At 37.1% G+C, this 16230-nt stretch overlaps 3 protein-coding genes across 3 annotated transcripts; all 3 read left to right on the top strand.

Moving 5' to 3' along the window:
• Positions 1-7891: 7891 nt before the first annotated feature.
• Positions 7892-11346, top strand: RB195_003858 (uncharacterized protein; the record flags this gene model as incomplete). The annotated part of the gene is made up of 5 exons (XM_013442263.2): positions 7892-8031; positions 9757-9854; positions 10650-10714; positions 10788-10937; positions 11008-11346. The coding sequence occupies 5 exons, from the start codon at positions 7892-7894 to the stop codon at positions 11344-11346; spliced, it is 792 nt and encodes a 263-aa protein (XP_013297717.2).
• A 3643-nt stretch (positions 11347-14989) lies between these two features.
• RB195_003859 (uncharacterized protein) lies at positions 14990-15625 on the top strand (the record flags this gene model as incomplete). The annotated part of the gene is made up of 1 exon (XM_064201696.1): positions 14990-15625. One exon carries the CDS (start codon positions 14990-14992, stop codon positions 15623-15625), a length of 636 nt encoding a protein of 211 aa, XP_064057577.1.
• Positions 15626-15794: 169 nt separating this feature from the next.
• Positions 15795-15995, top strand: RB195_003860 (uncharacterized protein; the record flags this gene model as incomplete). The annotated part of the gene is made up of 1 exon (XM_064201697.1): positions 15795-15995. One exon carries the CDS (start codon positions 15795-15797, stop codon positions 15993-15995), a length of 201 nt encoding a protein of 66 aa, XP_064057578.1.
• Positions 15996-16230: the final 235 nt, after the last annotated feature.

The raw sequence follows: 16230 nt of genomic DNA on the forward strand, positions 1-16230 counted from the left end.
CTCTTCTCTCTGTCTTTTAAGTTGTTTTCTCTTTTCCTTATCCTCTGCCTTCTTTCTTTAACTTTTGATTCTATCTAACACTTCATCCCCACTTCTTTCGCAACTGTCTTCTCTCTCGTTCCTCATTTACACCTCTTATCCTCTCTATTAGCCGCTTTTTTGTTCTTCATCTTTTTTAGTCACTCGCCATTATCATTTTTGTTCCACACATGAATAGTCCTCAAGTTTATATTTTGTTTTTTTTGTCGCTTGTTGTCCTCAAAACTTTTTGCATATCTGAGCTCGGTTTTCCTTTCACGTGTTCTGCGTTCTTGACCTCCTCCGCCATTCTTTGACCTTCCTATGCCATGAACTTTAACGGAAATGTTTACGATGCACTCATTTCATCCAGAATTGTTGCTGGATGCGGAAGCAACCTACGCAAGCTCATGCTCGGAGAAGAATATCTGTCGTCATTCTTCTAGTTTTTTTTCTAGCTGATTTTGAGAACACTTCATTTTTCCAAATGATTAAAAAAAAAAGCAATCGTATTTTCCTCCTTCTCTTTGAATGAATGGAACACGTTTCGGGCAAAGAAAGCTGGAAAACTTTGACGTGTTCACTTTTATCCGGGAATTCCGCTCAGAATAACTTTCATTAAGGTTGTCATCAATGGCATTTTATCGACTTGGGCCTTCTCTTCTCATTTTAATTTAATCTAGGGTTGGAGGGCAAGGCATGAGAAAACTTCCACCCTGGAGAATTTCATTCCAGTGCAATAAGCATTTTGCAAGAGAATTCTGTGCTTTAAAATTTTCTCTACGACTATCCGTGACAACACATATACGATTCTGGAAGTTGCTGGAACTTTCGACTTCTTTAAATCTTCTTAGCGAAAACATGTTTGTGATGTTTGATGCAGTCATCACTACAGCCTTGGATGCATTCTTTTCCTAACCATTACTTACTTCATTTATATGCTCAGCTTCTTCCCAACTAATCTGGTGAATTTTTTTTCTGGAGAAAAACTCCTTTCTTCTGATCAACAAACATCAATAGCTGTTAGTTTTGTATGTAATTCAACTTCTGCTGTTCACATATTTTCCCAGTTCCCTTTTTCTCCTCCAAACATTCTTTGAGGGAAAATTCCCTTTACCTCAAGTACAAAAGTACGTGTATTGTTGTCAAATAGGAGTATAACGTCTCGAACATCAACTGTTCCTACCATCCAGAAATTCACAAATTCATTCGGTTGGTGTTTTGCAGTCGAATAAGTCTGTGCCTTCCATACAAACTGTTTTGTTCATATCAAAAAAAAAAATTTTTACTTTTTTGCACTGTTGTAAAATAAACTGCTCTATTTTTATGCCCAAGCCAACCTTCAACGCATCTGATGCATTGCAAATCCAGTGCACATAGCGGTTTCCTCAATGAAATAAGATCAGTTGCAGTTTGCCGATCGCACGTCATCCATGAGTGTTCCAATCTCCGTTTATGCCAATATTTCCATATTTTTTCAGGAATCTGCTCTTTAAACATCTGCATGTACTTAAATTTCTCACTGATAGGAATTAAACCGCTCTACAAAATTTAAGTTTTTAAAATATTGTAAATAAAATAAAAAATTGTAAAATTTTCGATTTATTATTTGTATTCATTCCTTGCCCCTTACTCTTGGCACTCCTTTGACCGTAATAAATAAATAAAATAAAGTGAGAAATTGAGGAGGAACATAGTTTTCTCGGATTCGCCACTGGTTCAGTAACTTATTCAGTTTTCTTTTGTTTTTCCTTTAAAATATCGATTCTAGAACGGAGTTTATTGGGAAAAAAATGTGGCTTATTGAAGGAAAGAAGTTTCTTGAATTTTTTAAATAAAAAAATTGTCTGCTTAAGATAGATAATATATAGGAAAAAACTAGAAGTTTCTTTATTTTTTGATGTAAATAAATAATACTGCGCGACACTGCTTGTAAGAGCTAAGCTTCGGCAAAAACATGAAAAACTCTGGATAAGGCTGGATATGCGTCACATAGATCCATTTACCAAAAACAAAAAAAGCCGTTTGTACGTAAGGCCAAACACATTAATCTGCATATTCTTAGCAGAGAAATATGCAAGAAAACTTTTTTTCAGAAGGTAATTATCTTGAGACGTGCTTAGAACTTTTTCATTTCAAAAATACCTCTTGATGATGTGGATGGAGACAGCTGCCGGACAGTAGTAATTTCCTTCAATTTCACGTTTTCCTGAGTTCTTGATCTTTAAATTATCCTCACCATTCCTCTCTTACAGACTCCTCGCTGAAAATTTAAATTATTTTCGAATTGCATAATTAACGGCACTTCATCTTTGATTTTATTACGTTAGACACACAAGAGCTGAGCTCCACTTACAGCTATGTACAAGTCATAACAACCGTCACAGAATCTCATTAATCCCTTCCCCGGGGGGAACCGATAGAAGTCTCCGTCATCAATTTACCTCCCTTACAAAATTTTTCATACTCTTCTTCTATTTTTTCGCTGTGTGTGAATATAGCTTTGACGACATTCGGCAGCATATTTTATACCTGGGGGGAAAATCCAATTGTTCTAAATTACATCAATAATTAAATTGTTCTGTACTTGTATCATTCTCTTGTACGATAATACTTCTATCTTTCAGGAAAATAATAATGAAGGACTCCAGAAACAATTAAAATGCACTAAACATTTTTATTTTCACATTCATATCGTCATTTAGATGCTGCTTCCCAAGTCTTTTCCTATGGTAAGCCGCGATAAGAGCTTTAAAAAATAGGAAAAGGGAGGAAAAATAAGAAATGTTACCTGAAAAAAAAGAAATGATTTTCGAGCACGTCCTCATGCACGTTTATCAAACAACAAAGAGTTCTATTAATTGCAACAACCGTGGTACTTTAATGCGTCAGCTGCACAAGTGCAAAACTTTATATTTTATTTATGCATCCACAATATGAAAATTGAGCCTGCTCTCTTTCCGCTACCGTATTCCTAATACAATGTGTTTGCAGTTTGTCTTCATCTCCTGAATAAAAAAAATCATCAGAATTTGATCGAAAAGGATAAACACGAGAGTAAAGTTTGAGAAAAAAAATTCTTCAACACATTATTCTTCTATAATCAAGCTAAGTCGTATTACAATCAAACACTAATGTGATCTTTTGAAGAGGGTCTATTTTTTTTTTAAATTTACATTCATGTCAGAAAAAAAATAAGGACTTCAGGTACAAGTTTTTTGTGAAAATTTTACTTGACGATAGATTTGTAATGTGATTTTTCACTAAAACTTTTCGAGGATAGCGAGTAAAGTGATTTTGAAATATGAAAAAATATGAAAAATACGTTAAAAAAAATCTTGATTGGTTCAGAAGGGGAGCTCGGAGAACTCGGTACTTTCTTGCTACTCCTATCAGATTTGTGATTCGATCACGATATCAGTAGATTTCCAGAGAGTAGAACGTAAATTCTTTTACTAAATTCTTTAGATTAGCTTTCGCCGAGAAAAATACGTGTGATGAGTGAAATGAAAATTTTTCTTAGCTGAGTTATTGAGATTATTACCTCAGAAATATTTTTCATTCAATTTTATGCATCCTCGATAGTTTACACCCTCTTTCATTCAAGGACTTGGAAAATCTCACTCACGTTTTGCTTTAGAATCGGGTTCTTCTCTTAGTCAGAAGCTATTTTTCAGAAGAAAATTTCTATCTACGTCAAATCCTTCGGTGACATTTGAAGTTTATTCGTTTCATTTAATTACATTTTCGTTTTTGCTTGGAGCATTAAGTCATTAAAAAGATGCTGTACTGCTCTTTACGCCTCAGAATTGCATCCACGTCGTTGATTTTGTTTTCGTCTCTTCACGGTTACTGCAAATTGTGCAAATCCCCAACGGACTTATTAATCCCGTTAATAACAATGCTCAGCTAACGTCCGCTTTTTTTCTCAACCGATTTTTTTCTCGTCATTTGCTACATTTGCGAAAAAACAATGTGTTTTTTTTTGTTAATTGTGATTTACAAAAATGCAACGCAACTTCCTGAAATGAAAGAAGCTCCACACTTCTATCGATTCATGCTGCAGGTTTTCATCCTATGGAAAGTTTTTTTCAGGTGAACTCGCTTTGTAGCGACATAGCAGCTAACCATTACCTCATACCTCATTCATATCGCTGCACGTCTCTTATGTTTACTTTGTGATCATTTCCCTTAAAAGGGAGAATGCCAAGAAATTAAGGTTGTTGGGATCTCTCCACGAATAGATAGGTTTATCGAGTATAGCTCACGACTCACTTCGAGTCCCCTCACGTTCAATTCCTCGTAATTATCCAGAAAAACAACGTGAAAGGCCCGCATCGACTTCTCTCCTACGAGGCCCCTAAAAACGTGTCCCGTTTGCGAAGGAAGGCAGCCTCATGGCAGGGATCAGTAGGAGAGCACGAGAGAAAGCATCAACAGCCTATGAATTGTCTTCATCTAACTGTGATTATTACGCTAACGGAAGTGACATGTTTTAGGTGCTTCGTAGGAAGAAAATCGTTAGAACAGTGCCTTTCCACGTCGTTTATCTAGATACATAATCAGAAGGAATTAAGCATAATAGTACTATGTAATTAAGCGCGATGGCTAGAATCTTGTGATCCTATGTATCTACTCGTGGAGAGACTCCAACACCCTCAATTCCGTGATATGCCATCTTTAAAACTTTATAAAACTTAATTGCTTTAGTTTTTATAGAACCCTAGTGTTCTGCATCGGTTAGCAACTTTGAGAGAGGATTTAGAGTTAGGAACGAGTTCTTTATGCAGCTCTTTGGAAGAAGTAATTAGCCAGGATGCACTTTCTTTATTAATCCTTCCCTTACCTGTGGGAATTCTTCAAGTAGAATGCGGAAATATAGGCTTAAAATAGTTGCCCAGTTCGAGACTTTTCAACATTTTTTCTCTTTGGTCGCCTTTGTTTGTTTTATCCGTTTTATTTCAGATTCAAGGACAAAATATCTCACTTCATTTCTCTTTCCTCTTTTTTCTGATCCTTCTCATCGTAAAGTTGCAAATTTATTAATACCATGCGTTCCGTTCTCACAAAATTATATTATTAAAATTATTTATATTTGCGACTAGGTTGTTAGATCATACTAACTCGATGTGACAGCAGCGAAAATCAAAAACGATGCCACCGGCGGATTGGTACTATTCCCAGACATTGGCAGTTGCTTGGATTTTCGTAGGAAGCATGTCGTGTCCTTAAACATTGCTCTTCCCGAACTTTCTCGATCTACAGAAAGAAAGAAAGAAAGAGTTTGCAAAGGATCCATCCATCCCTTCCTCACTGATCCATATGCTACGACAGTTAGCGTCTTGCGTTAATTCCCTATCGAAATCGAGTTACACGAGTATGTAACCTCAGGTCGACACTTTGGCGCAACGGAACCATTTCTCTCGTGCTCGCCTACCGCCTACTAGGCTGCCTGCTTTCGCAGACGTGACACGTTTTTAGGTGCCACGTAGGAGGGAAGTCGTTGCGACGGGGCTTTTCACGTTGTTTTTCTGGATAATTACGAGGAATTACGAAGAAAAGCATGAAGAGATTCAAAGTGAGTCGTGAACTATACTCGTTAAACCTATCTATTCGTGGAGAAATCCTAACAACCTTAATTTCTTGGTATTCTCCATTTTAAGGGAAGTGATTACAAAGTAAATATAAGAGCCGTGTAGCGATATGAATGAGGTATGAGGTATGACGTATGAGGTAATGGTTAGCTGTTGTGTCGCTACCAAGCGAGATCACCTAAAAAACTTTCCGTAGGATGAAAACCTGCAGCATGGATCAATAGAAGTGTGGAGCTTCTTTCGTTTCAGGACGTTGCATGTATTTTTGTAAATCACAATTATTTCCGTCCGTTTATCACGATTAATTATCACGGTTTTGTTGGATGTTACCCAATATGGATTTATTTCAAAAATTTTTTTTGTATTAAGATTTTTACAAGCTATTCAACGCTCCCTCTAGGTGTTTAACCTATTTTAGCTAAGCATTGGCAGTGTAAGTGGATAACGGCACCTTTTCCAGAATTTCTGGATAAATCCTGCCATATAACTGTGAAAGTTAAATTCCTCTCACGTGCCCACAACGAATACTTGAATGCCTGATTGCATTCAGTATAAGCACGAGCAGGTAGCAATCAGACTTGTATGCTCGGCTCTCTGCTTATATAGTTTTTTACTAACTAACATTTTTACAAACTCACTATATATTCACTATGCCAATTTATTTTAATAACACGAAAATGAATTTTTCTTTTTTTTTCAAAACCAAATTTCAAAACCACTTCAATTTATGAAAAACTTCCAAGTTTTTCTCCACATTTAGGAAGCGCTTATGTAATTTTTGTGAAATGAACAAAGGAAAAAAATCTCAAAAACAAAAAAGAAAAAAATATTATAAACAGTATATTTTTCTCTCCGATAAAAATATACTGTTTATAATATTTTTCGAACATTTTCCCCCTATTTACAAATTAAAATATTTTTGCCAGATTTTTTTAAAAAGATCCTTTTCTATTGTGACTTTTCATTCTTTTACTTCAGCCATCTGGTGTAATTGTTATCATTAATTTAATTTAAAACCCCATTCCTTTGCTCTCAGTGGAAAAAATCTCTTTTAATGATATTATTTGCCTTCCTTCTCTTTCATGCCTCACTTTGTTTTGGACATTATTTACAACATGTTTAGGTCAGAAGTAAATATTTGTAAAAAATGGACTTTTGACTGTATTGATTGTAGATCAAAAGGATGTAAATTCTCTAAATAAGGCACTTGACGCTTATAAGTTTACACTTAGAGGTATGTGTATGTTTCCGGGCAAAATTGAATGTTTCAATAATGAGTAGTACTGTAGCTTGTCATGAGGAAAATCTGGAAACATAGAAATGGGATCCATATTTTCTGTGAATCGTACTTCAGCACTAAAGCGTTCAAATACAAATAGACTGGTTTTTTTGAGTCCATGATAAGTTACTTCCAAACGGCTCGAAGTCTACTAAGGTCCTTAGGCTCTTAATGTCGCTTAGGGGCTAGATGATGCTCATATGGTCGCTCGTATCCTATTTTCAATGGAACTACAAGGTCAGATCAACGAAACGTTCCTACTACGGACTCTGAAACTTACGTTTTCGTTCTTTTCTCCGTTTTTATCTTTATTTTTTCCTCTTCTCTCAGTTCTCGACAACTTTTTCTGATGAAAAAGACATCTTTGCATTCGGTTCAGGTAATGTCACAAGCTATTTTGCAAGTTTCACTAATAACTCGTTTTTAAAACGTCAATTTTAGACTATCAGTGCGTTTTAATTTCGCATCAATTTAGTTTAAACTCCTCCTCCAATGAATCCATCTCACACCGAAACGTCTCAATACTGATTCTAACCAAATAAAAAGCATTTATTGAGAAATTTCGCCCGAAACAGTAGTTCTCTCCGCTCGGATCTATCATTAAATGTGTACCGTAATCGATGAGAGATTCTCTAATACCCTTTATTACGTTTTTCTTTGTTCAGAAAAATATTTCTGTTAATTATTAGCAATTCTTGTGCAACCATATATTATAACCATAAACCTTATTCTTTACCTCAATTTCTGTCCTCTCTTCCCTACAGATGTGCATTTACTCGTCAACTAACATTATTTTCTTACTAGGTCATAATAAAAATATAGTAAAAGTTGGAAGATTTGACATGGATTGAATTTTGTCGGATTTATTGAAATTGTTCACTCTCTAGCTCCCACTTATTTGTTGTGGCCACTTCTTTCCATTGAAAAAATCAACATGTTTTGCCGTTCGACCTTCGTTCGACTGGTTTTAATCAAGAATTTTGAGTAATTCTCTTCCAGAATGACCGTCGGTCTGGCTCCGAACGCTGGCGAACTCCCACCAGTGATACCTGCTCCAAAACGGGATTTTAACAAACGATTCAGTGTACCAAGACAGGCGTCCGAACGACGTGTAACGATACGGCCGTATGAGAGCTTCAGGTTCGTTCGGGATTTTCTGGACTCGCAAAAATTTTACTATAAACATCATTAGTGCTCTGTATTCGTTGACAGTACAATATTCACGAGCACCGTTCCCTTCAAATGCTCGCATTGCCTTATTTCTTACATTTTCCTTACTTTGTACTTCGGTTCTGGACACTGCGAGATCCCGATCCGTAACAATCGTCATCGATACTTTTTCTTGATCCTCTATTTTTCTAAGTGGGATAGATTTCTTTTTTTTATGGAGGTTTTTACAAGTTTGGAAGTACCACTCTAATAAAAAAAAAAACTTTCAATTCTCATAACTACACATAATACACCATAATCGAAAGGAAATGACATAAACCTGGAACTGAGTGACCTCTCACATGAACCCTAATGTTTCCGGACAATGTTGTTCATTCCTCTCCTTTCCAGGATTACCTCTGTTATTTTCCTCACACAGTGTGGTGAATGACACTCGCAAAATTCCTTCTAGAATTTTCTTGAACACTCATTTCTAACTCTAAAACTATATTGGCTCAAACTGTATTATTATATTATTTTCCCACGCCTCTAGTTTAGTCCGTGGGTCTTAGTTGCATGCCTAAGTTGACATGACATTTATCATTGGTTGTCGAGTAGAATTCCGTAAATAAAGTGAGCGAGTGAAATTCCCATCCGCGAAAACAGTCAACGGATACGAACGCGATTGGGGATTTTTCCGGATCCCTGGGACCTATGTCAATGATTCGTTTTACTTTCAATATTCACCACTTCGCTGATCTAAGGGGCTCATCGTACTAAGTGCATCCATGTTCAAGGATTCGGTGCTCACAGTTATTACAGAAGAAAAAGAGCAGTATACTCACTTATATTTACAAAATAAAAAATCTTTTATACTTTTTGTGAGGACAATCCCATCAAAAAAAAATTCTCAAAAAAAAACATCTCAAACCATCTTACAGCAGCCTCTAGCGTTATTCTTGCGGTCATCAAATGCTTTTGCAAAATCATTATCGAAAGTAAATATTAATCTTATGGGTTATGATGACTTCACCGTTTTTTTCCATTCGTATCCACATCTTTTCGTATTGAATTAGTCGAAAATTTCACAAAAATGACGCAAAAAGCCAATCTGTTTGCCGTAGAAATTCTCTTCTTTTGAAAATGGTACTAGGAGCTGAACTCTGCTTGATAAACACATGACAAGACTCATGGCACTCTCTTCCTATTTAGAAGTTCAGTAAAATAGTTTATTTTGATTTTATTTCGGTTAAAGAAACTGAAATTGAAGAGTTTGACGATTCAAGAAAAAAACCACAAAGCTTGCCTTTTAGATTTTTAGATAAATTAGATCCAGATTCAAAAATAAATTAAATAAATAGAAATAATAGAATTATATAAATTTTTATTTTAATTTCTTGACTAAAGGTTTCCGGTTTTAAGTTTATTTGTGCTTTAAACAATACTTATTTCCTTTTTTAATCCTTTCCTCCTTTTTTTTCTCAATCTCTCAAGGGGTAGTGCTACTTACGGAATCAGGGGACCTTGGTACCATTGTCTATGCTGACCTCTTTGTTTGATTAGAAATCACGGGCTTTAGCTGTATAATCTTACGAACGCAGAACCTCTCTGGTGAAAAAAATTGGGATGAACTCTTTGTTTAATTGAATTAATGTGTGCGCAGCAATCCAGAAATGTTTTTTTAGCGGAAAGCGCTTCTAAAACTTCCTTCTTTAGAGACCGAAGGGAGACCGAGAAGCCTCAGATTACATTTGGATTCGCCGCGCTGAGCACCGAAGGCAATAAACAAGAGGAAGACGAAGAGGGAACTTCAGGTGAATTTAAATTTTTATTAAAAGATAACTCATGCACTTAAAATGATCTAACTTGTCGTGATTTTTGCTGACAAACTAATTTTTATTGAATAATTGAATTTACTAATGAAATAACGCAAATTGAGCAATGCCAATTTTTTAGCGACGTCACCACATATCGCCATGATGCGCACCAAAACACTACGTCTGGCGTTGACAAAAATCCATTAAGATGGAATTTTGTTTATCTTTCGGGATCTAGAATGAAATTAAGTAACTATCTAAAGAATATCAGATAAAATCAGCCAGAAAAAGTGCGAATGATCTTGGATTTCATTTCTTTCTCCTTCTGCTTCGACTTGGAATTACTGTAAGAAGAACAAAGATTTCTGTGAAACTATTTTTATACGAAATTGAAAAATGCGAATCCATCGTTCCACCTCGAGGAAACTTTTACATTGAACACTTTGCAGAGTGTTTCTGAAGCATATTTGCTCTTCCAAGAAAATGACGTAGAAATGTTTCTTATCAGGGAACTCGCCAGTTTTAGAAACATAATGAGAGTAAGAACACGAGTAATGGTTCTCATAATCCATGTTCCACCTGCTCGCTCCACCTGGGACCTAATCTGTCAATTAATGATCATAGAAGTAAAAATTTGATTTTGATGTCTGAAACTGCATTAATTGGGTTTAGGGTTGTTTTTACAAGAGTGTTTATACAAACACAAAATAATCAATCAATCAATCTATTATTGTCAATCGACAATCATTATTGGATTCCTTGTAATAATTTCTGTTAAATTTTCCTTTGTAGCCGATCGTGCTTCTCCCGCTCCATCAATCTTCTCCATATATGGCGAAGATCCGGGACCATCGACGGTAAGCACAGGAACCATTTCCGTCTTATTCTCCACGGTAGATGTCCGTAAACAAGTTCTTCTTTTTTTTCAAGATATGTGAACAACCTGTTGGTGCACAAGCTGACGTATTTATTGCTTCTCTTGGCGAGAAAAATAGACACGTACTGAAGAAATTCCTGGAAAATTCTCCTCGTCAGGAAAATCAATACTTTATGTGGATAAAGGATCAGAAAACCAATAAGGTAATTTTTAAGGTTCTTAGTTTGAAAGATAGTATTTTTGTAGAGTAAACAAACATTTTCTCTCTTTCAGTTCACCGTGATCTCCATCAAAACTCTCGAGAATCACCTCAAATCCACACACCGAGTGCGTCGCGTGAAATGGCGGCATCTGTCCGCAGATCGCGTTTCCGTTTACCGTTACAGTATCCCGGCGATCACCTATCAAAAATCGAAAAATTTCTGCGATTGTGTGATGCGACGAAAGAAACTATGGTTGTTGGGCACTTGGGTGTCGTTTATACTATTTCTTTGTGTTATTGTTGTTTTGGGATCGTTAAATCCAGACGATCGAACGCATCCTTATCTGCACTACAACAGCAGCTCAACGCAACTCACTATTCAAGCGTTGCGGAATATCAGCATAGGTTGAGTGGTAAATCTCTCTATTGTACAGTAATTTTGTAATAAATATATGCTTCAAAGCTTGTGGCTGACTTTCACGTCCGATTTCAATTGGAAACATAGTTAGGTGTCTTAGTGCTTGGCAAGAAAGAAGAACTGCATGCGCTACATAAATAATTTTTTAAAATTCAATCAAATTTAAGTGTATAAGTGTCACATTTATACCACTCTAAAAGAATGGATATGACACAAATCAGGCAAATCACCAGATATCGATCGATATAATGCAGAAAAATCCAAAACAGTTAAAGCTGTTTATCACCACAAAAACATTCAGCTCCAAAATGCCACTTCAGGCAGAATACATATCAGAGAAAGTAATAAAACATATGTTATAGGCCGAAAAACTTTATAATAGCTATAGGAATCATTGCTCGTATCAAATTGAACGTTGGCGATGAGTTGCACAGATTTCCGGCGCAGCAGCACACTACTGCACCCTTAAACGGGTAATTGCACCCTTCGGCCTGGAAAGATCTGGCTATCGGTTTCTATGGATTGGCAGAATAAACGGCTGTCAAAATAATCTCAATATCCAACGTACCCAGCACTGAGTATCGTCAGCGCAGTCGTAAAATGCTTTTTGCTTCCCGCTTTGGGTAGCCACCGTCCTAAACGAGATCTTTTCATTATTAGAATCACCCCATTTTAGAGCATCGTCCTGCCATCGTCGTCAGTTTGTTTCATTTACGCTTGGAATCATCCTATTTTGATTTTGTCCCCGTCGAAAAGGTGATGGCAGCGCAACGCATCCGTCTCTGCGTTACCGCGCCAATTTAGACATATTTATAGTGTAGTGAATAGAATGATTTTATTAATAGTAATATAAATGTAATATCAGGAAACGAACCTACTTTATGCAGAAAGGACTACTATTATCATCACAATCTGAAGTCGCATTCGGCTTTGTTCCATTAGTTTGATCTAAATAGATTCAAAAGCTATGGATTCAACGGTCACAAAAGTTATTCCTGGCGTAATTTCTTACCACTATAACATTGATAGGTGTACGCAGTTGTGAGTAGTACTGTGAAGAAAGTGAAGAATCGAAGTGCCGCCATTACTAGCGTGGACGGAGGTGTTGCGACGCATTTATAGGAACTGTACGGGGAGGTCTGCCGCCAGATAAGAGAAGTGTTGTCCTTCCTCTGGAATGCTACGGCGACCATTTGGCGATACTCTTCGGAATGAGTATAAAAATGTATGGAAATTGTGAAAGACCATCGAATAAATGCATAAATTCAAAATTTAAGTTTTAATTAAAAGCGATAGAGAGAATCGAAGGGATTTTCAGCCGGTCTATTGGCTGACTCTGCTGCTTAAATATTCAAAAATGCACTAGTTTGTCGTTTAATAGAACTAATGATGCTGATATGTTGATTAATTAAAAATATAATCATAGAGTTAGTTTATTTCATTGCGTTTCAGCTATACTTAAATGATACACAGTAGTAGATTTAATTACTTCTATGGAAGTTTCAGCTTTGAAGATTTTTTATACGGTTTGTGTTTTTCAAAAGGAAATACAGCAACTGGAGGGTGAAGGTCGGAAAACGGTAACACATGGAGTCGTAAGCCAGAATTTGATGAGTAAAGGATGAGTGATCCAGGCAATAAGAAGGTGTTTTTTTTAGTTTTTGATTGGATTACATTAGAAATATCCCGATCGCAGTTCACAAAATGACTACTCTTTGTTGTGTTGAACCCTTCTCCAGCACCATGAAGAGAAATTATTTTTTAACAGTTTTTTAATGTGTAGAATCAACATCACTGTAAAACCAGCACATACAAACAAAATATTTGTAGCACTACAAATCTTTCAACTCTTTGCCAACGATATTTTGCGCAAACTTCAAAGTTTTGGCTAAAGCGTGTCGTTCATCTGCAGTCCAGACGCGTTTACGATATTTTAATCTGAAATTTTTATCTGTCGTCAAACAGCAACGACGTTGCATTAATACTGACTTATCGGACGTTATCTTCAAACTTAAGTGAATCGATTCATTCGACTACAGGGATTTCAATTTTTCCAAGTTGTTCTGTTGTCTTTGTTCGGGTGGTACAAAATGTCAGCACCAAAATTATGGAGTTGATTTCAAAAAAAAAAAAGAAAAAGAAGAAAAAGAGGTCATAAAGAAGGGTTTTAGTACGCCTATAAATAATGTTAGTTTTGAACCATGTGATAGGTCCTTTTCCTACTAAACAGCAATCGCCGAAAGAATGATTCAAAACGCCTTTTATCGAGGAGTATGGCCCTCGGAAAACTCTTTTTACGGCAACGCTACCGACGAAAATAGCTCCGTTCTTTGAAAGGCCTGGAATCAGCTTCAAAAGAACGGATATTTTGCCCAAATGACCACGGCAAGAGTGACGAGTTCTTGATTCGCTGTTCCACTTCACTGCAGACGTCGACGCTTGTCCTTTCCTCTAAGCGCAGGAAGAGAACTTCCACTTATATTCGATTGCGCATTGGAATATTTTTCTGTGCCTGAATTAGTTGACGCTGAAAAAATCACGAGAGCATACTGAGCCGCTTTGGAGAAGTGGGCACATTTGAGCGATTCCACCTACATTACACAGGGAAAGTGACAAAGTCTAGAATTTTTGATGACAAAAAGCAAAAGATTTGTATTTAGCACAACTCGTACATGTGTGTATTTCCATTTTTACTCAGACCTTATTTTTAATATTTTCAACACATTAAATCTGAGAAACCTCGCCAAAACGTTAGCTGTTGATAATTATGAATACCAATCCTGGCCAGAGCTCAAGCAAATCACGAAAAATTTGAGAAAGTGTCCGCACGTATGTAAAATTACAGTTGTTTGGTCTAAGCTCTAGTTATCATCCATCTGTTACAACATTTTAGCTCACATATTTCTCCGTTCTGTAGACGGAGGTTTAATTTCCCACCGTTGTTAGTTGATATTTGAAATTTACGCTATGTTATCTTTCTTATCTTTTGTCTCCTCATTTCTCGCTCAATGACCGATGTTCCCATATAACCACATTCGAATTGTTTCCAAGCAACTTTGGTTCATGGTAAAAATTTCCAATAGATCTTAAACATTAGAGTCTTGCTGGATGCTCACCGCATTTCATCCTACAGTGCAGGGACAAGCACTTGTTCGCGCCGTATATCATGTTTACGTGCAGTCTTAATCTTGGGCATGAAGTCAAGATAATGAAACTTCATTCTAAAATTGTTATTTTGGTCTTTCAAACCTAAAAACTGTGTATAAATTGATCACATACGGCCACACTAAGTGTACATAGAGCATTGGTGGAGGACGTTTGGCATAATCCGGAGCGAACAAATCTTCAAGGAAGATTATATTACATATTGTTATGATTATATTGCATTTCTGACCGTTAATAAAACGTTATCGGTTGGAATTTTTCGGTTCATTCGGTATTATTTTAGTCTCTTCTTATTCTCACATGATTTCTTTCAATTTCTCTAGATTTTTTCTGAAGTTTGAACGATATCATTTGTCTTTTTGAGGTTTTCTGAAGATATCATACATCAATGGCACAGCTCCCGGACCCGATTTTATACAAGCAGACTTTCTTCGTGCTGGTGGCCATCCGCTTCATGTTTAAAAGCGCACATGACATCCTACCTTCAGAAAGAAAGGATCCCAGACCAGTGGAAGACCTCGCGAACCGTTCTTATCCATAAGAAATGTGACCGAGAGGACCTTCGGGACTACCGTTCGATATGCTTGCTGAGCGTGTTACACAAAGTATTCACCAAAATCACCCTCACGCGCATATCTAAGACGCTGGATGAAGCCCAGCCTCAAGAACAAGCTGGATTCCGCCAAGGGTTCAGCTGCTTGGACCAGATCCAGACCGTGTCGAGAGTCATAGAGGTTTGCCGGGAATACCGCCTGCCCTTTGTTCTAACCTTCGTCGACTATGAGAAAGCCTTTGACAACGTAGAAACGAATGCAATACTGTCAGTGCTTGTTGATCAAGGTGTGGACGCGTCATATGTGAGGATATTAGCCAATTGCTACGATCGATGCACGACTAGGATGCAGCTTTTCCACCGCCCTCTCACTATACTCATTGGAAAGGGGGTACAAAAAGGCGATACTATATCGCCGAAGCTGTTCACGGCTGCATTGCAATGGATAATGAAATCACTTTCCTGGGAAAAATGGGGCATACGTGTTGATGGAAGGTTTCTCGAACCTTCGTTTCGCGGACGACATCGTTCTCTTTTCGAGCAGTACCAATGAAGCAGAAACGATGCTCAACAAATTGAACAAAGCAGGGAAGAGAATAGAACTGCGAATAAACAGAAAGAAGACACACGTCATGAAGAACGCCTACTGCGAGAACGGAGGAGTATAACTTGAAGGCTCCCAAATCGTGGAAACTTCGTCATACGTATACCTCGGATGTTCTATGAACATGGAAAACGACTTGAAGGAAGAACTGAATAGAAGAATGAGAGCAGCATACGCAGCATTCGCAGCCGTCAGGGAAGCTACGGACCAACTGACGGACCAAGATCTTCGTGCCCATCTGTTCGACTCGACAGTCCTTCCAGTGCTCTGTTACGCAGCGGAGACGTGGGCAAAACCGGCGCACACAACACCTATCTAGTCTTCGCAGCTCCTACCTAAGAGGAACGTCCCGTCTTCGCGACGCAGCGGAATATGTATCGAAAGCAAAACATAGATGGGCAGGTCACATCATGAGAAGAATCGACGATAAATGGACTAAAAGAAGGTTAGAGTAGAAGGAAGCTTTATAATTCTCGAGATTGTAGCTCTTTGATTAGAATCAACTTCAATATACATGTTTTCAGCAATATTCTTGAGATAAACAATATGTTTTG

Source organism: Necator americanus, chromosome IV (genome assembly GCF_031761385.1).
Source record: "Necator americanus strain Aroian chromosome IV, whole genome shotgun sequence".
Classification (NCBI taxonomy): Eukaryota; Metazoa; Nematoda; class Chromadorea; order Rhabditida; family Ancylostomatidae; genus Necator; species Necator americanus.